We start from the raw sequence: 21,306 nt of genomic DNA, 5'->3' as shown, positions 1-21,306 counted from the left end.
TTAAAGAAAGTTGTCTTAAACACAACTTTATTACTGTGTAGTTGCCTTGTGGGTGAAAGGGATGAGCTCTGGAGATAACAGAACCTTTTCAGACTGGGAGAGGTACAGACAATTTCAGCATAGGAGAGTGAAATGTGGCTGAATGATTATTGTGCTTTAATATTCCAGAAGGAATTCCAACATTGTCAAAGCAAGGTTAATGGGTACTGTAAACCTATAATAACTCCTAGAGAATGACAGGAAAATCTGTATCAAGCATCCAGAAAAACTAAAGGTGAAAATGAGTTAAGGTCTCCTGAAAATAGAACTTTTATGCCTCATTCACTATTCATTCAATCAGTCATCAGTGTACTGAGGAAATAGTATGTGTCATAACTTCTCTTAAAACTACACTGTCCTTATATCCCTGAACAAATCACTTACCTTCTTTGAGTCTAAATTTCACCATCCAGGTATTTCTGTCATGGAGTTGTGAGGTTTAGCGACCAAGGTATATGAGACCCTAACAGAATAACTGATTGGATGTTTATTGAATGAATGAATTCCCTTACCTTCTCCTTAACATTTAGACATCTTCCTCCCACCCCGTAATTTATAATATATAAGATAAGCTCCATTTGTTAATAATAAATGTCCATCTACTGTTTTGGGTCAACAGGAATTTTGAGTGATCTGTGTTTACAGATGAAATTAAAGTATTTAAATATTATTACAACTGATCAAATATTTTTGCAAGATAATCCACCAAGCCCAAGGATGTTGTTCTTTGCCAAACAGCATTCTGTGGATTGCTGACTACAGTACATGCAAATCCACCTTTTTTTAAGTTTTTTGTTTCATAACAAACATGAGCAGTGACTTCCTTTCATTTATCAATTCTAACCAAATATTTTTCAGTAATATTTAGAAAAATCTTATAAATGAATTTTCTAAAATATGAAACATGTATAAAATTTTTCACGTTAAGTAGCAATGCATGGAGTGTCTGCTCTTATGATGTTTTAACAGAACAGGACCCAAGTGAAACAGGAGGTAATTCTTAGATTTTGAGTATATGGTTGTGGTAGTTGCCTTTTGGTTTATACTCCAAATTTGGGTTAATTTTGAAATCTTGAAAAAAAAATATGCCAAAAACATAACCAAGTTATTTTTTAATTGTATCAGCCATTTATTCAATCAATATGGATGAGTACATACTGTTTGCCGGGCATTGTGTCTGAGACCCCAAACTGAAACTACATAATGTTGACATCAAGAAGTTTGCTCTAATGAGAAAGATGTGTAAACAAATCAGTTCTGTATGGTAATTGATACAAGAGAAAACGATCCAAGAACTGTAGGGAAATATGAAAAAAGCCTAGCTAAGTCTGTGTAGGGAATGAGAGGAGCCTTCCCGGAGGAGACAAGCTGAGGCAGCGGCATGAGCCGGAGAATATCGGGTGGGTGAGTACGAAGAGGCTATTTGGCAGTGAGAAGACAACGATAAGAGCGTGGAGGCTTGAAGGAGCCGGGAATGATCAGGGAATGTGGAAGAGTAGGTTAGTGTCCTTAACTAGTAACTCATAATTTACTGTGAAAGGGGGAAGCAGGAAGGGCTGGGAAGGAATGAGGCCAAATAAGTAGGGAGAGGCCAGGATCTATAAGCCTGTGGAGCAGGCAGAGGTGTGCCAGTGTTTTGCTTCTCTGTGGGCTGTGGGGGAAGTTACTGGAGAATTTTGTATACAGAAATTTCGTAATCAAATGAATATGTTCTGATTCCTGAAGGAGACTAACAATATCATGATTCTTTTGTTGTTTACAAGTTACAGAAATGGCACACACACCCCTTTGTTCCTAGGGGTTTCTTCAATGGTTCTTGTTGTAATGGAATTCAGGGATGCCAAAAGAAATATTTGAACTAAATGATATATCAGAATTACAATAAGAGCCTGTGAGCAGATTTTTAGTTAACAGGTTTTTAATAGGCTGTGAGGCAATTCTTAATGGAGAAGATTTAATTATAAAGGAAGCCTGTCTCTAATGGAAATTTGGCTGGGTGTGTTTTGATTTTCTCAGTGAATTAAGAGGTTTATATAGGGTTAGATGGTTGAAATTCTTGTGGAAAACATGTATACACCAGAGAAAACTTTCCACTCATTTTCTTTATCTCTTGCAGCAAAGCAATGAATCTGCTAGAAATAAATTTCACTTAAATAGAGCATAATTTTTTATAATTTCAGGGGTTAAGCATCTGAAAGGCCAGAGTGAATCAGCATTCCCTGAAGAAGAAGAAGGTGTAAACGAAAGAGAGGAGCAGTGGGAACATTAATTACGGGTCTGCAGCAAGAAGGCTTCTTGGGAATAACTGAACTATTAACTTTTCTGACTATCCCATGGAAGGCCACTCCTTGACCTCCAGAAGCATTCTCCACCTCTGCTCTCCACACTCATACAATAGTAATACACCTCCTGGGAAGCTCTCCCTTGACTGAACTTTAGAACTAAGTACAGATTGTTCAATATTACAATTAAAGAATAAACATTTATTTTATGGTGATTTTTCTTTTTAATGACATTTGCATAGACATTTGCAAATACGTAAGTGTTCTAACTTTAATACTGCGGAGCTTAATCTCTCATGTCCTACTGATGTGGTCTGCCTTCTAAGGTCAAATGTAAATAGCTTCACTTTAAGAGTAAAAAATAAATATTAAATACATTTAGACATGGTGTGTCCGGGTTTAACTTACAGAGGAAGTTTTTAAGGAAACTTTTCAGTTTCATTTATCATGTTTCAGTATATAGAACCATATGTGGTATTTATTTCTGATGAAGAAATCCTCAGTTTCTTGATTCAAAAGATCATAATGTATTAGTCTTTAAGTATTGACCATCCTTTTGCTTCCAGCATGTTAATGGCTAAAGGACTGCAAAGGTCTCATTTTTCTGAGCTTTGAGAGATATATTTCCCAGCATTTCCACTAGCTATTAAGAAAGAAAAATGCTAAATCTAAAATAAAATATGCCAAAATCTCCCCTGCCGCTTTTTTGGTTATTACTTGAAATATGAGCTATTTCTTATTGCATTTTAAGGAATCATTAGTATTTTATAAATCTTCTATTATCGTCAAGTAAGAAATTCCATTAATTCATGGATACAGTCATTCATTAATTCATGAATATAGTCATTCATTAACTCAATAACTATTTTTAATGAGTTTATCTCGAGCAAACGACTTTGCTGGGGGTTATAAAAATAAAGAAAAGATTGGGGCGCCTGGGTGGCTCAGTGGATTAAGCCGCTGCCTTCGGCTCAGGTCATGATCTCAGGGTCCTGGGATCGAGTCCCGCATCGGGCTCTCTGCTCAGCAGGGAGCTTGCTTCCCTCTCTCTCTCTCTCTGGCTGCCTCTCTGTCTACTTGTGATTTCTCTCTGTCAAATAAATAAATCTTTAAAAAAAAAATAAAGAAAAGATCATTTCTTGTTTTTAGAACTGATAGAAAATATATATATATAGAACTGATAGAAAATATAAATATATATATATATTTTTTTTCTATCAGTTCTAAGGACAAGAAAATAAAGTATCAGTATAAAGCAAGATTTTCCAGAACAATATGTATATATAAATATATATATATATTTTTTTACATATATATATGTATATACATATATATGTGTGTGTGTGTATGTGAGTGTGTGTGTATTGAATAAGGCTTTTGGTTGTTCAAAGTTCTGGCTCCAGGACAACATTAATTATTTTTTAAAGATTTTTGATTACTTATTTATTTTAGGGAGAGCTCAGTGTGTGTGTGGGCAGGAGGAGGGATAGAGGGGGAGGGAGGTGGGGAGAGAGAGAGAATCTCAAAAAGACTCTGTGGTGCACAGAGCCTGACACTGGGCTTGATCTCACAACCCTGAGATCCGGACGTGAGGGGAAACCAAGAGTCAGTCACTTAACTGACTGAGCCACCCAGGTGCTCCATTAATGATTTATGGCATTTCAAGGTAAAGTATCTGTGCCACAAAATTTAGTGAGGTTGGTGGAATGCCCCGTTTGGTTCCCACACTGATGATATTGGTGAGGGTCAATGTTTCATGGATGAAAAAAAATGAAAGGATTTCTCAGAAGTCAATAAAGAGGGAAATTGAGATGGGAGGAAAAAATGTAAATGTAAAATCCATTGTGGGATCTTATGTCAAGATTCAAAGAAGTAAAACTGTTGTTTTTAATTTTGAATGCAAGTTTATAATACAGAGATTAAGAGAAATATATGAATCTATTAGACAATGCAATAGAGAGAACATTTTTCCCCAAGAAAATAAATGCAAAACTCATTGATAAGTAGTATCACCAAGTATGAATGAGTACTCTAGTTCTAAGTGTCTTTCCTCCTTGCTATGCTCCTTTCCTTTCTTTCTTCCTTTCTTCCTTCCTTCCCCACCCCCACCCCTAGCTTTTTATGGGTTTTGTTGTTGTTGTTGTTAAAATTGATTTCAATCAAAACTTTCAGGAGTTTCTAGATCACCTGCTGTGACTATTTGTTTGATTTCCTAAATTTCTTTCTACTTAAAACATGATTAAGACACAGATTTATTTTCATGATTTTGAATTATTTGTGGAAAACATTCTGGCGCTCCTTGAGACTATTTGAGATACCCCAAAGTGCTAGAAAATAAAATTTGCCCTTCCCTTTCCTTGAACACACTTTCAAAATGTGTTGCTGGTTTTTGTTTTTTGTTTTTTGTTTCAAAAGGATTCAGAAAAAATAAATCAAAGCTTTTGCTGATTTTTAAACATCATTTGGGTAAATAAGTAGCATGGCTTCTGGATTCTTCTCTTCTTATTAAAAACACAAAGATATAAAAATTAAAAGCATAAGTTTTCCTTAGGAAATGTTGGTTTCTTCCATTCTGATCTCTACTCTCAAAACAGAGCTTGCAATTAAAAGCACAAGTTTTCCTTGGGAAATATGTTGGCTTTCTCAGAAATCTGAAGGAAGCCAGCTGAGATAATGGCTTTTCAGTTTCCTTTTCACACAGTTATAGTTTACAACAAATTTTTTTCAAGAAGACAACTTGGCTTCAGTTTGGCTGAATGGTTAAAGAAACTTTCTGAAAAAAACAAAACAAAAACTTTATCTTTCCCAGACCACATTTATAGTATGCTATAATGGCTAGTAGATGAGCTTTGAGTCACTCTGGCTTGGGTTCAAATTCAACCCCTATCAAATTTTAGACTGTTACTCTGTTTATAAAATGGGTACCATCATACCCACCCCTATGGATTATCGTGGAAATTAAATGAGATAAGACACATTAAAATGCTTAGTCCAGCTTAGGGAGGAATTAGTATTTGGTGCCTATTGTTATTATCAAGGTGGGAAAGGACCCGATGCCATCTATCCAAACCTTACCCTACACATAATCCTCTTCAGTATCATAGACCAGTGACTGATCCTCTTCCTTCTTGAATAACTCCAGCTGAACCCCAAGCCCAACCAAAGAGCTCTAACTGTTCTTCTCTGCATGAAACTCTTTCTTCTGTATTTTACCTCCTTGATCACATTCATTCAGCACTGTGATGTCTTCTCCTAAATGGCCTCATCTCTGATAAAACACCATTAGGTCCTTCCAACTTTTCTCATCAACCAGGCCACTTGCTGTTGGATCCTCTTTAATTGTGTGTACTGAATCTAAGAAAGATTAAGACAGGGAGATACACTCAGTTTTTTCCCTAATCTCCCTAAACATGAGAAACTGAAGCATAGACAGAAGCAGGGCAGAGCAGAATTCTAGGTCAGGATTCTTTCTATTAGGCAATAATATTGTAAGCTGTTTCTCTTCCCAGAGTTGGCCAGGATAAGGTCTTTATAAAAAACAAAATGCTTGGACTTTTTCTGTTCTTAAAAAAGTTTTCACCATCCATTTTAAATTTTAATTCAATTATGCAATGTTTTCTACATTGTGGAAACAGATTATTTTAGGTTGGCAAGAGACAAATTACTTTTATTTTTATATTTATAAATACTGTCATAACACATATTAGAAAATATATGTAATCATGATTTTACTGCTATTGTTGCTTAGGATAAGACAACCTTAATGTGTGAATATATTTTTAATCAATTTAAAGAAAAATATTAGAAAATATTAAAGAGAAATAGTAGAGATGGTACCTCAAAATCACCAAACAATATACAATTGAATGAAGTTTAGAAACACTGGTCTTGGGTGTGGTCATAGCAAATAAGTGTAAGGACTATAGAGTTCATTTAATTGCAATATGGATTTGTGACTCTATAAATAAACCACTTACATTACATTAATTTAAAAATTGTTTCTTTGCCCACATCTAACAGTTGTATAAGTGCAAACTCAATAATGAGAAAAATCATGTCTAATTATATCAAAGTGTTTATGCTCAAAGTGATTTTGAATATTTGCTTTCTCTGAAAATGAAGAAGGAAGATATGCTCTTACTTTTCTTTTTTTTAAATTTTTTGCTCTTACTTTTCTAAGACCCTGATTCTAAAAACCAATTTTCAAAGCTTCAGCAGATATATTAATCATTAAAAATGTTTATATTGCAAAATGTGAAATCTGTTTAAAGAAATTAAATTATTAGATTTCAAATATCATAATATTCTGAAAAACTAAATATCAGAGGAAGAAGAGTTTTAGGAAAATGATGGAGGGCATCTTTGGCTTTAAGTGACATTGTAAGTAGTTAAGGTGCTAAAGTTTACAAACATTCCATGTGATTCATATAGCAATGGGGGTGAAGGTTTCTATTTTGCAATGTTGTATGAATTAAGTAATTTACATGAATGCATAGGTGTCTGAAGGCATTTTGTAAAGAGGCTACCATTCAACTGTGGTACTTTTCTTGACATTTATATTGTGAATCCTCTTCATTCTGTGGACAGACATTGGCTCAGTCACTTTCCTCATTGCATTTAAAACTTAGCTGATGCAGATAAAGAGACTTGGTGTGTAGAAGGCAGATGAACATGAGAGTAGAGAGAGAAGTAGGCAAAGGAGGGAACTCAAAGAAGCCTAGAAACTTGAGGTAAAAAATGGTATTAAATGGTATTAAAATGTATTGGATTTATCTTCATTTTTTGTTTCTCACTCTATACATGTGACCTTGCCTTTTTCCTGTTTTCTCTTACTTTTAGTAATAATGAGCCTAATTTGAAGGAATGAACACAGTGAACCCCAGGAGTATATGTCGCTAGGATTAGAATCCTAGAAGTAGCAGAACGATTGGCAAATGATTCTTCATTATCATTCAGAACAAGCATTTGACAGTGAATAATAGAAACCCCAACAAACAGTAAAATACAGGCTGAATTATGTCATACAGTAAAATGTCCAGGACTAGAACTGTGGCTCAAGACTCTAATGGATATCCAGACACTTGTCATTTTTCTTAATATTCTCCAAGTTGTAACTTCAGGGTCCCAAGAGAGCTGCTGCTCCAGGCTTCCAGTCTGTTCCAAGCAAAAAGAACAGTTGGAAGAGAAAGGGAAAGAATCTAGCAGACAAGCAAAGCTATCCTTACGGACCAGAGCTGTGCCATAAGACTACCCCTCGATGCAAAGGAGCTGGAGAAAGTAAATATTTTTTAAAAGATTCATTTATTTTTAGAGAGAGAGAGAGCATGCATGCAGAGGGGAGGGGCAGTGGGAGAGGGAGACAATCTCAAGCAGATTGCCTGCTGAGCGTGGAGACTGATGGGGGGCTCAGTCTCCCCACCCTGAGATCATGACCTGAGCCAAAAAAAAAGAGTTGGATGCTTAACCGACTGAGCACCCAGGTACCCCAAAAGTAAATATTTTAAACCAGGAACATTGCCACCTTCCAACTTAGTCAAGGTTCTCTTTCTAAGTGACCAAGGGTATCAGCTGAGCAATGAGCAGTATCTGCTTCCCAAACAAACAGAATTCAGGGAAGTTCTTCTTCCCTGAGGTATCTAAAGGAAGCACAGACTATTCAGTTTATGTCAAAGGTTGACATTAACACTCACTAGATGTTTTTGCTACTTAAATGCATAAATTAGGTTAATGTTTATCATAGGCCTGTAGCTAGATAGAACAATTCAGATAGCCTTAATTATTCTGTAGTATTTTTTTGTAGGATAATTTGGTATCATTTATAAAAGTATACTTTAGAAGCAAAAGACCATTATTCTAGTTTATTATTCAATGAATGTGCATGCATGAGTCCTGAGGATACAGGTATTATTAATAAGGTAGTTAAAGTCCTTAAATCCATGGATATATATTCTAGTGTTTGAAGACTATCAATATACATGTGAATTAATACATAGATTATTAATAATAATAAATAAATGAAATCATGTCAGATAGTGATAAATTACAAGAAGGAAATAGAATGAGGTGATGTGGCAGGGCCCTGGGTGGCTCTGTCGGTTAGGCAGGTGACTTGATTTTGGCTCATATCATGGTGTCAGGGTCATGAGATCCAGCCCTGTGTCAGGGCTCTGTGCTCAGTGTGGAATCTGCTTGAGATTCTCTCTCTCACTCTGCCTCTGCTCTTCCCTCACCCCTCATGCTTGTGCACCCATTCTCTCTCTCACAAAATAAATAAAATCTTTAAAAAAAAAAAAAGAATGAGGTGATGTGGCACAGGGTGGCATCTCCTCTTTGATTATAGCTATGTGACATTGGGGAAGCCCTTTAATAATAACACTGGGACCCAGTTTTCTGAGCAGTAAAATGTAGAGAATGATATGAGGGGGTGGATCAAATGTTCCTGTGAGGCTCCTTCCAACACTAAACTCTGTTTCTCCCCTCTGATTCTCTTTCAGAAACTGCAGACGAGCAGCAAAGGAGAAAAGAAGAGACAGGAATAAACAGAAAGCAGCAGCACTAAGAGCGAATGGAATCAGAAGAGAAAAAGGGTATCTTTGTATGCTTATATGACAGTTGACAGAACAAAATTGTTTTACTTAGAAATATGCACCATATGTATGTATGTATGTATGTATGTATGTATGTATTTAATAGCATTAGCATTGTAACCAATTATTCTTTTAAAACTTCTCCTTATAAGATGATCTAAATTTTCTTTCTTTTGGTTTGTTGTGTTAGCTTTTTTTCCCTAAGATTTAAAATCCTTCCAAGAAAAATTTCCTCCTACAAATCACTAATTGGGTAATTTACTCTATCACAGCATACAGGCTTTGTTCCTATTAAGTTGCATACCAGATTTTTCCCTTTACAGAGATTTATGTGACATGGTATGAAATACTCTGGAACATTTCCAGGGTGTTCTGGAATAGTTTGTTATTTTCTTTTTCTCCACCAGGTGCAAAATGAGTTGATAACAACCAGAAGCGGACTTGTCAGTGCTGTGCTCCTGTGGGAGCTTGGAAAACTACCCACACAAAACTACCACCACCACCACCACCACCTCCACCTGCAACATTGTGTCTCATTTGCTTCCTCTTGGGTTACCTTCTGAAGCACTTTAGATATTTGATACATAAATATTGACATGTTTTTCAGATAGTGTTCCTTCATTTTATGTTCTTTCTAATTATTTATGCTATGCTATTTGCCACATTCTTTTTGGTTTTAATTTATTTTTCTCTACTACTGGAAGGGAGATCTTGAATTTGGATAATTTTTAAGCGATTCGTTTTTAGTTTTTCTAATTCTGGAATCCGAGCCTTCTTTTACAATAGAAAGGCTTTCAAATATGTTTCCTTTTTCTTTTCAAATCCCATCATATTTATTAATTCTTCTGTTTCTTTTTCAAATCCACTGGTCTTGATTCAGTTTAGTATGGCACAACGACTATTTATTTATATATTAGTTATAAAATAAAAAGGCTATTATTGTTGATGCCCTCCTGCCTGTTAATATTGGTTCAGTTCTTTACAGTTAATAAAGTGGCCTCACCTATGTTTCTTGGTTAATAATCACATTAAATATGTATGACAGGTAGGATTCACTTTATAGATCAGGAAACTAGTGCCCAAAGAAAATAAATGGTCCTAAATGAACTAATAATTCAACAAACGCTTCTATTAGTTGATGCTCTTAAGATTTAAGAAATTGTGATGGTTTTTAGGATGGGAAAGCCCATCTTAGAAACCAGAGGCTTTTGCATTTTCTTGTAGATTGCACTGAGACTAAATTTTCTACATTTCAGACTTAAAGCATTGGGGGATGATTTTGTTAATGATCCTGGAATGGAAAGAAGCCCTGAGTTCTACTTTAATTCTTTGATATTGATCTCAAACTGAAATGACTTTTAACCAACATAAGCAGCAAATTTGAAACTCCTTTTAAGCTATGTGACTCATTTAAAAATATTTTTTATGTTTAAATCTGTGCTTTTAAAAAACAATCTTTAATTCCTAAAAGGAAAGAATTGCTGAGCTTATGACAATGGTGGGCATAATCTTTTCTTAAAGAAAAGGGCATCAATCTTTTTAAGTTTCTTTTCCTTGATTTCTAATAAACTGAAAAATCATTTCACAATTTTTTTTTTTTGTCATGGCCTTTCCCTTTCTCTGCACCCCAGTCCCCAGGATTTGAAGAATGCTAATTTTTACTTACCACTCCCAGATCTGTATTGCCTCAAAAGTAAAAACAATATAAAAAAGGATAATTACCATAGACCTAAATGCACAATTGTGGAATAGACTATAGTTATCATGGCATTAAAAAACAATATGCTACATAATGAAGAACCTTAGAGAACACTGGAACTGCTGCTGTCCTCAAGCTAATTAAGGAATCAATTTATTGATGTTTCAAAATAACTTTTTTTCCTCAAGGGTAATGATGGGGTTCAGGACCCACTGCTGCAAAACATGGCAGCTGGCACTCTGAGTGGTGTAAGCTGAAGGAGTCTGAGAAAATGGCAGATGCCGGCAGGTCACCTTCCCTCTGCCCTTCTCCCTGAGACAGGCCATAAAACCCTCATGTGAGGAGTGCCTTATATCTAGAAGAAAGGAGTCCCCTTGTCTCTGAAGACAAAGGGACTCAAAGAGGAATCCAAACAAATAAGCACTGCTAAGTTCCCCCCAGTTTCCTATACTTACCTCATTCTCCTTAACTTATCCTAGTCTTCCAGGACCCCATTCTTCCTCAGTCCTAGCATGACAATACTCAGATCTGTTTCTTTGGATCTTCATTTCCTTAAGAAGACTCCCATGTCATGTAAAACTTATATTAAATAAATCTGTATGCTTTTTTCCTAATAGTCTGTCTTTGCCAGCTGAACGAACTTTCGGACCTGGCCAGAAACCCTTTTCCTCCCCTATAGGACCAAGGTATAAAGTGGCTTTATGTGAATCAAAACAATGGGATGATAAAAATTTAAAAAAAAAAAAAAAAAGCTTGATCATCTCCTTAATAATTACAGGAGAATATCTTCTCTTTCTTCTTTATTTTTTAAAGAGACTGGCATTTGTGAAGACACTGCAGTAGATGGGTGGGTTACATGACATTTCCCCAAAGCATAAATTCTATGGATGTGTTTCTCTAATCAGACTAATTACATTACCAGATGCTGTTCTCATCTTTCTTCTTTTGTCTTAATGGGACATAGATTTCCTATTTTGAAATTGTCACTCATTTGTTATATTTGTCAAGTGTTTTAAATACTATATGAGTCTTTTATTTGCTTTTGAAAACACTCAGTAGTCTAAAAATTAAAGTTGACATGAAGACCAGTGATAACTGAGATAGGAATTATACTATTAATTATACTTCAATTAACCTTACTGTACTAGTGCAGTTATCCTGGACTTTTCTTAGGATACCAGGCTTGAGCTACCTATTTTCACGGTCAGTACAGTGTTTTCTAGGAAGCAGTTCACTGGAAGAAGTTATTTCTTTGGAAGCGACTGATAGCTAAATGAGATTTTTTAAAACAAAATAATTCTTAGAGTATGGACAGAGAAGTATTAAAAATTAGGCAATGTCATCATGAACTACCCAAAGCTGTATTGGTATAAAATAATCTAATACAATATTTTGGGAAAATATAATCCAAAAATCAATAAATTTTGATTTAAAGCATAACTAAATTTGTATGCTTTTTTTTCCTATTAGTGTATTAATTTTTACAAATCTATTTTCTTTCATTGTGAATTTGGAGTTAAAATTTTTTCTATTGAGGAATATATATATATATATATACACACACACAAATGTGTGTGCAGAGTTTATACATGTGTGTCTGCATGTATATGTACACATACGTGTATACAAAAATACATGTGTACAAATGCATATGTATAATGTAACTGTGCTGAAATGAGAAGGGAAGCTTTTTTTAAAGAGAAAAAAAATTTAACCCATTTGCCATTAAAGTAAGCTCAGAGACTTGAAACCCTATGCAATAAATGCTTCCCTCCATTATCACTTCCACATTATCTTCTGCTAAGGAAAGGCTAGGTGAGAATGAAGGAAGACGTGCGGAAGAATGTAGATGAAAGGAAGAATGTGAGGACCTCCCACAGAAGGCGAAGAAGAGCAGGCTGCAGCCAGGCGGGAGGTGGAAAGAGAAAGGCAGCCAGAGAGCCTGAGAGCCTGAGGGAGAGGCAAGGCCAGCTTGCCTGGCCGCACATCTCGCTTTAGTGGGTTCCTGCCCAAGCTGCCAAGTCATCTCCATCTGAATTCGTCTTTTGCATGCTGGCTATTTCTAGCAGCCCCTTTCTTCGTGGTGGGTTTAAAGATGCTGGTTTCAGTGTTGACCCACTTGGCTTCTAGATCGCATCTGATTTACCACATTTAGGGGACGCGTCTGTTTATGGGCAATTTCCTCATTAGGAAAGGTCCTCTCCTTTTTTGTTTCCTCCAAAGAAAGACCTTTTTGTTTTGCTAATGAAGGTTCTGTGAAACCCGCAGAGTTCGCTGGGTGTGTGCCTGTAGTTTTTTCCTTTTGACAAACTGCTGTTGTTGCTTCTAAGTGCACCTGGATGTCAAATAGTGTGTTTTGTTTAGCAAGCCATCTTGGAAGTCTAAAGGTTATTATTTTATCTTTAAGCTGATATTTTTCTTCTTAATATTTGCATTAAACAGTTTTCCCTAGAATTGAACATCTACATGGCACATATCGACATATATATCAAGAAGTATCTGTCTATAAATACATGCACTAATTTATCTCAATCTACTCTATCTCCATCTCTATCTCTCTAGCATGTATGTAATTCTGCCTTTCCTCTCCTCCAGCAGGGACATAAATAGTGGGGTTGATGATAATAAACTCTCTACTCTAGGAAGGCCAGCCTGCTCTTACGTGGAGAAATCTCCCCATCCTGTGGACTTTTAGGATATTGCTACTGAAGTGAAAGCTGTGCTATGTTCTTGCAACTATAATCACAAATTAATTTTATAAGAAGAGGATGTTTCTTTTAAAGGAGAATCTCGGTAGATTCTTATTTTTACAGCTCACACTTACTATTCAGTTTAGAAAAAACTGTATCAGTCATTCTCAGCATCTTACGTAGATCATTTCATTTTGTCATTACAGTAATTCTGTAAAATAGGGGGGTCTCTTACATCTCCATTTGGTAGAGGAGAAAATTGAGGCTTGTCCAAGAGCACAGACCATGAGAAAGTCTGAAATTGAATTGAGGGTGAAATTCAGTCCTTGGATAAGGTATTTCTTGCCTCAGGTCTTGCAACATAAAACGCAACAAGAAATAATGGTATCTGGATTAATATAAAATAACAACCTTAATTTATGTTAATTGAGAACCAACAGTGTGTCAGATACTATCCAGATTCTTTAAATATTCTTCACTATTATTTCGCCACTCTATCAAAGTCTCCATGGTGAGAGGTTAGGAAACATTAAGGCCAACAGCTACGAACCACCAAAAACATACTGTGAATTGAGATCATTTCTGCTCCAAAGCTTGTATGGTTCCCACTAGTAGTCATTGAAGCTATAAGAAATCACCCAGGAAATGTGAGTTTTTCTGCTTAGCAAATTTGATAAGATTAGCGACAATTAATATACCTCTGCACCAGCAGACCCATCTCCCCAAGGGTTGACAAGAGACAGATGGGGAGATCTTAATGTTTCTCTCATAGAATTCAGGTTTGCTTTTAGCAGCTATTAAGTATTAATTAAGAATTAATGCACTCCCCATGTGTCTGCTCTGAGAAAAAACACAAATGGCTTTTTGGAATTACTTAGATCTAAAGTGCTTGAAAAGTGAGTCTCATTTTGATTGAATTAACTAGAGATGTTATCGGAAAAGAATTAACTCAGTCATATGTCATATATCAAACACTTAAGACAAACAAATATAAACTTTTCCTGCCTGCCTTCATTCATTTGTATTTATTCATTCCGTAAATATTTTCTGAACACCTACTTTGCTTAAGGCGCGGTGCTTCCTTGCCTTATTATCTGGGAGCAAGGGTATGGCATGGCGGGCTACCGTATTAGAGCAAGAGTTTGGAGGGGGAAACCGTCAGTGTTCCTCTAGAGGAGGGTCTGAGGCGCCTCACCAGAGAGATAAGAGGCTTTCTGGGAGAGCTGGCAAATGTGCAGACCCCCTCGGAGGCCGAGGGGGAGAGTTTGACAGGTAAAGATGGCAAAGACCCTTGCACAGGAGGCCTCAATGCGAGGGCAGAGCAGAAATCCAAGAAAAGGGAATGGGGAAGTGAATGCAAGCTGTGGCCCAAAGACAGTTTGGGGTTAGACTGCGGGGGCTTTGCAAGGGGTGTGAAGTTTACCTGTAAGCCTGTGGTTCTCAGCAGGAGCTCTCCAGTCCAGCAGCAGAGGCATCACCCCGGGGCCCCACCTCACACCTCCTGAATCCAATCCGCACCCCTGTGGCTGGCCCCAGCAATCTGGAGTTCGGAGGCCGCCCGAGGGCTTGGGACCAGTGCTGTGCCAGCCCCCCAGGACTGCTGAGTGTGTCGAGCCCAGATAACACTTCTCGCGCCAGTCCTCAGAAGGGCAGCAGGCCAGGTGGAAGCTGCTGCTCCAGGGGAGTGACCGCTGTTGCTGCCAGCATACTCGATCTCCTACCCTGGGGTCCCCAGCTCCTTGCATCGGGAAAAGCAGCTCTGTGGAAAGCCCCAGAGACCCCTGTGCCGAATCTGCCACATGGGACACTCCTGCCCTCCTAAGCAGAGACTAACTTTTCCATTTTTAAAGGGTTACAAAAGAAGAAAGGGAAGAGGAGGAAAAGAAAAAAATCATGAGGAAGGAAGAGGAGGAGGAAAGGGGGCATCAAATGGAGAAACACTGTGTTGGAATGTGGCCTGCACAGCCCAAGTAGTTGCTGCCCGATCTGCTACAGAAATCCTCTACACAAAACGTTTGCTGACCCCTGGTGTAGATGAGGAAAAACTGTTTTTGTGGAGAAGCAGCAAAAGGTCCCAAGAATGCCTTGAGGAGATCTAACTTACAAATGGTGTACAGAAAAGAAAAAGTGAAAATAGGGTTGAAGGCGGAGCCAAAGATGGAGCACAAGTAAGAAGGTCAAGATCTCAACAACCCAGCGTTCTTGGAAGAGAACGAAGTTGGTCTACAGCACTTCTAGAAGTAATAGGATGTATATCATATGATCTCTCTGATATGAGGAATTTGCGAGGCAGGGCGGGGCCTGTAGGGGAAGGGAGGGAAAAATGAAAGAAGATGGGACTGGGGAGGGAGACATACCATAAGAGACTCTTAATCTCAGGAAACACACTGAGGGTTCCTGGAGGGGAGGGTGTTGTGGGGAGGAGGTGGCTGGGTGATGGACATTGGGGAGGATATGCGCTACGGTGAGTGCTGTGAATTGTGTAAGACTGATGAATCACAGACTTGTACCCCTGAAGCAAATAATAATTTATGTTAATTAAAGAGGGAGAAGAAGAAGAAGAAGTAGTAGTAGTAGTAGTAGTAGTAGTAATAGGATTTAATATGCAGTTGACCCAAGCACCAGGCTGGAGTAAGGTCTTCAACAATGTAAGAACTCACAAGGTCTGTCCCACTCAGCAATCTCCTGGGGTTTGGTTTGAAGTCATTTTGAGAGCAGTGCCATGTGGAAAGCATGAACTCTGGAGCCTGTTGCCTCGTGTGGAGAAAAACAACCTCATGTTTGAGTGCTTAGTGGGTGTCTAGATTTATCTCTCTAATATTTAATTATTATCTCAAACAGCGATAGGCCCCAAATCACCCAGTTATCTTCTGAAATGCTGATTCTAGTTTAGTTGGTCTGGATGGGGCCTGAAAGTGTTCACTTCTAAGAAGTCCTAGGGGAGGGGACACACTCTAAGTAGCAAAGCCTAGACTGAACCCCAGTAGGTTATCTGAAAAAACAAAACAAAACAAAACAAACAAACAAAAAAAAAAACCCACCAGATTTTTAAGGTCACATATTAAGCATGCAAAATAATTCTCCTGTCCACAGAAATCAAAGGCATCCTTCTCTACTGTAAAACATGATTCAAGGGTTCACCGAAGTGCACCAGCCCCTCCTGGTGGTCACTGGCAATTCTGCTCCCTCCAGTGGCAGTTTTTAAAGACAAGTGTCTGCATATGGAAGAAGGAGAGAAAAGGAAGGTGATGGATATGGTGGATGGAGAAGACATGACACAACCTCCCACAGTGACCAGAGGCAGTCTAGCTTCACGGTTCGGGAATCACATTCTCTTAGACTTCAAATCCCGGCTCCTCCCCTGAGGAGCTGTGTGGCCTAACACACATTATTTCACCCTCTGCCGTGACTCCTCATCCATAGATGGGGATAAGATTCCTCAGAGAGTACTTATAAGGAGTAAAAGAGACAATGTCAGAAAATACTTTTAATGCCATAGTGAGAATATACTATAAGAAACACTACATAATGGTATCTTTAGTTATCAGAGATTTAAAAAAAAAAAGTATCAGCCTGAGATGAAAAGGAAGCTCTCTAAACATCAGAAATCTAAAGCAAATAACCCAAACATTTATTAATGTTACTAAAGAACATATGGCCCCATATAGAGCTTTAAATATACATGCTGGCCTATAAGGATTTATAGTTTAAGTATTTGGGATTCCCTCCAAAGAAATCATAGATATGTAATGTGGGACATTAGCAGTTGTTTGTTTTTTAACTCTAAAATATATACTGTCTTTGTTTAAGGCTTGTACTAGATGGTGGATAGGCTTTGTAATACTTAGAAAAGCAATTTGAGGGCAGAAGGCTTGATATAGCTTCCAAAGGAAATATGTTTTATATCTAAATTATACTTCAGAATTAAAATATGGCCTTTGAAAGCTTTTTGCTATTATGTGGAAATTTACCATGGAATCACACTTGAAGGAAAAAGCTCAGCTAAATGTCATGCTCTGACGAGTACATACATTTTTGTATTTGAATGGAGTGCTTTGGCACCATGGGGTCAGTCTGAGAGGTGATGCATATCGTGCCAATTACTCTCTCTCTCTTTTTTTTTTTTTTTTTTTTGCCAATTACTCTTAATTCAATTAATTGAAACTCTCCAGGTCTTCACCTTCATTTGACGCTCTTTGCTTCTTTATTATTCTCAGCTGTTACCTTACTCACCTTGTTCTTCGCCACGCTTTCCTTTCTGCTGTGCTTCTGCTCCATCCTAACAGATGAGGTAGAAAGCAAAAGGAGTCTTCAGTGCCGAAGAAACCCAGAAGCAAATCCAGTCTGGAGCCCATCACCTGAGACCTGGCCTTGCGCTCTTTCTCTGAGACTTGGTTTCCTTGCTCATATTGATACCCACTTGGCTGGATTATCGTGGATTACAGATAATACATGTTAAGTGTCTTCATGAAGGCTGTACATAGAAAATAGGCATGAGCTTCATTATTATTTGTAAAGGAAGTATCGACTCGTGGGCAGTCGTCTCGAGGAAGTCTTCTTAGAAGTCTGGAAGGTCGAAACAATTTTTACCTTCCTAAATACCCATGGGTGCATTTTACTTGCATCTGGTTACTTTTATATGTGGCATTTTGTGTATTTTATATGTGGCATTATTTGTGTATGAATTATCTCCCCTATAAAAGATGAAATTTATAGAGATAAGATTCAGGACTCCACATTCCTCTCTGCAACATGCATTTAGCCAGGAGCTTGCGAATAATAGCCACAATAATAAATATTCAATGAATATTTCTTTAATAGAGCAAAAACCATTTTCTGACAGCGCTCATATCAAAACTGATATCTCCCTGACTTTCCCTGATTTCCCCAACTTTTCAATGCCCCACCAAATTAAATTATATCAGACACCAAATGTTTCACAATATTTTCCCTCAAGTATGATTTATTTAACAATCATATGTAATAGGAAATGCAGATAATTACAGCAGAGTAAAAACACAAGAATTGTAGCTTGTCATGTTAAAAATCAAATAAAAGAGCTACTGGTTGAATAAAAAGGCATATGAGATTGTTAGATATATGTTGTGTAGCTGAGGATAAAAATGCAAAGCAGAACATCCCAGACTTAGCAGCCCTACTCACCCTCCCTTTCTTCAGGACGGACTAGCACCACACGGGTGTTTGCGGAAAGGACAGGCACTGGTGCCCTCCACGCGGACTCCCGCCAGTTTCTCACTAACTAGTAGCTGTCTTAGGGGAGAGAGAAAGAAAGAAAGAAAGAAGAAGGGAAATGAAAAGGAGAGAAGTAGAAAGGGGAGGAAGGAGGGAACGGAGAGAGGAAGGGAGATGAATATGAGAAAAAGCATATCAACAGGGTGACAATTCTGAAGAAGTGGAGTGTGTTTTCTCCATCCCCTTTGGAAGTTCAGTCATGATGCTGTATAAGTTAAATAACCTGGAAAATTAAGGGAGAGGCCATATACAGAAGCTGATGAATTCATTATATTGCGCTCTCTCACTCTCTTTTTTTAGTAACAAAGTCTATAGGTCCTAAAGTATCAATAGGAACCAAGCAGATAAGTTTCCTATGACCCTTGAGAAGCAATGATTGAATGTACTTCTCCCTGGAGAGATTCTCTAGTTTTATGGAAAGACAACTGGCTCAAATAAGAACAAAAGTAATTACACTTCCCAGATACTCAGATTCTATTTTCAATGCACAATATTTTCTAGCTGGTAAATAGCTACTTTTAAAAAAACATTGAAAGCAGTAGTTATAATTTCTTCATAAATAGAAATAAAAAGTCCATTGTTAAAAGACAAAAAGTCACCGTGATGTACATATCTATAAATCTCCCCCCACTATGCCATCATAGATGAGTTTGTACTGCTTACATTTAAAATATCAATTGCATTATAATGTCTATGATACAAATCAATTATTTAGCTGAGTTCTACAGAAGATTCAGGTGAACCAAAAACTAAGGACCTTAATCACAGAACATTTAAAAGCATTTTATACATAGTCTATGCACACATGTATCTTAAATTAGAACAATGCATACCTAATATGCATATAGAATATGGCTTACACATTAAAGGAGATCTAAGTTGTGGGTTGTAAAATCCCACCACTCAGACTTAAAAGCTTCTGATTATATCAATTTCTAAAATATTGCTTAGCCTTGTGGGAACCAAGAAAAGAGCAGGTGCAACAGAAAATCGATATGGACCCTCCTTCGCTTTATTCTTTAATTGATGGCTACTTTTGATTTTTTTTCCATCCAGTTTTTGCCTTTTACAAAGATAGATTCATCTCAGAATCATTGAAGTGTTTGCACAGTGAAAAGTTGCAGCCCCTAATTGTGCGACCTTTCTTGTCAGCTAATAACAAACAAAAGTTATTCTTCAGTTTGGAGCAAAGGAAAGGCTCTGCACATGCTCAGGCAAAACATGACAAGCAAGCGGAGTCTCCAAGAGTTGCAGTCTGTTTCTGTGTAGTAAAATTATAAAGTCACGCCAAATAAAATGATCTGTACAGAAAAGCGTGGGTTTCCATTTTCATAGGTATTTTTCAACACACACACACACACACACACTCACACGCACGCACTTCTTGTCATTTATCCCTGGGCTTGTAATATATTTTGTTATGTCCTAATGGGATCAACACCCCAGGGGGCGAATTCCATTCTTAGTTCTGACGTCTGTCTTCAACAATGGCTGAGGGTTCTTGTTGTCCCGGAGTGTAGCTAACGTGTGACTTGCATCGTGATGACGTGGTTGACATATTCGTGCTCTGAAACCACAGGGATGGATGAGAATTGGTCCGCTGGTTTCAGGGATGGGTTTCACTGTGGTTTCCCAACGTGAGAGTTACAATGCAGTGGTCGTCAGGTGGCAGAGCCAGGCTAAAGCTCCCCTGTCGTCACAGGCCTTCAACCACAGCTTCTCAGCAGCCCCGCCTCTCGAGTCGCTTCCGTGTATTTAAAATAAGGACAATCTAACTAGCTTGTTCTTCAGGGCTACAAAAAAATTGTTTTCCATAATTCTGCTTTTCTTTCCTTTTACTTAAAACCTTGAAATACCGATAACTATAGAACTCTGCATAAAACAATACGTAAATTTTAAAAATGCCTCATATTTTGCACATGTGTTGCAAGGTCACCTGTGCTATAACTGGATTCAGAGTGATGAAAATTTTAAACTATCCAACTTTTGTCTTAAAATTTCTTCGACTTGCCTGAAAAAGCTAGATCAAAACAATCAAAACATTTCCATTAAGACTTTTCTGGAGGAAAGACAATGGCAGAAGCACTGGCCAAAAACTCTTATGGTGATTTTGAATGTATTTGTTTGGTCAGAATTACTAGTTCAGGATTTATGTTCTTCCTACTGTAAATTCCTTCTAAGAGTCCTTTAAAATGGCCTGATCCAGGTGTGTGTTGAAAAGGGAGAACATGACGTTGTGGAAAGTTGAGGACTTAGGATGTTTTAGTCCTGTTCTCATTATCCTGAAATAAAATCCAAATGAAAACGAAGATCAAATTTTAGTCATACATATGCATCAGTAACTGTGTGGTAATATCACATGGGACTTTATACACCTTGTCAGGAATAAGGGATTTAATCAGTATATAATAGATATTCATTGTCTATCTTCTTAGAATTCCTCTTTGTGTGTATATGCATGTGTGTGTATGCTTCCATATTTTAATTACAGTAAAATGTGGATTGTTCGGGTTAGAGATCACAAACTCAAGGACTCTACAAGCCTAGAAGGCAGTATAAATGGGGTAAGTGGGCCTGTGTATGTGTAAAACCAGTGGAGTCACCAGGACTGTCGTGAACTCAAGAGCACAAGTCCTGCTTGAAGATATTCAAAACGGATCTTAAGTCAGTGTAGACATCAACCAAGCAAATGCACAGACTCACTCCAGCCCACAATCCATTAGGCTTTGACTTCTTCTTGGATGTACACGCATCAC

At 37.5% G+C, this 21,306-nt stretch overlaps 2 protein-coding genes across 6 annotated transcripts in view; one reads left to right on the top strand and one right to left on the bottom strand.

Moving 5' to 3' along the window:
- Window positions 1–2,702, top strand: part of PPP1R1C (protein phosphatase 1 regulatory inhibitor subunit 1C) — a 117,770-nt gene extending 115,068 nt beyond the window's left edge. Inside the window, exon 5 of the mRNA XM_082690221.1 lies at window positions 2,220–2,702. Coding sequence (XP_082546347.1) covers window positions 2,220–2,308 — 89 coding nt within the window. The 3' untranslated portion in view covers window positions 2,309–2,702. The remainder of the gene's footprint in view (window positions 1–2,219) is intronic.
- Window positions 2,703–18,095: 15,393 nt separating this feature from the next.
- Window positions 18,096–21,306, bottom strand: part of PDE1A (phosphodiesterase 1A) — a 342,680-nt gene continuing 339,469 nt past the window's right edge. For all 5 annotated transcript variants that reach the window (XM_082690215.1, XM_082690217.1, XM_082690214.1 and 2 more), the window contains one exon: window positions 18,096–20,832. The gene's annotated coding sequence lies outside the window, so the exon portion shown is untranslated. The remainder of the gene's footprint in view (window positions 20,833–21,306) is intronic.

This window comes from Mustela nivalis, assembly GCF_964662115.1.
Source record: "Mustela nivalis genome assembly, chromosome: 11".
Lineage (NCBI taxonomy): Eukaryota > Metazoa > Chordata > Mammalia > Carnivora > Mustelidae > Mustela > Mustela nivalis.
Note: the sequence above shows the minus strand (reverse complement) of the source record. Positions and strands in the feature narration are given on the sequence as shown.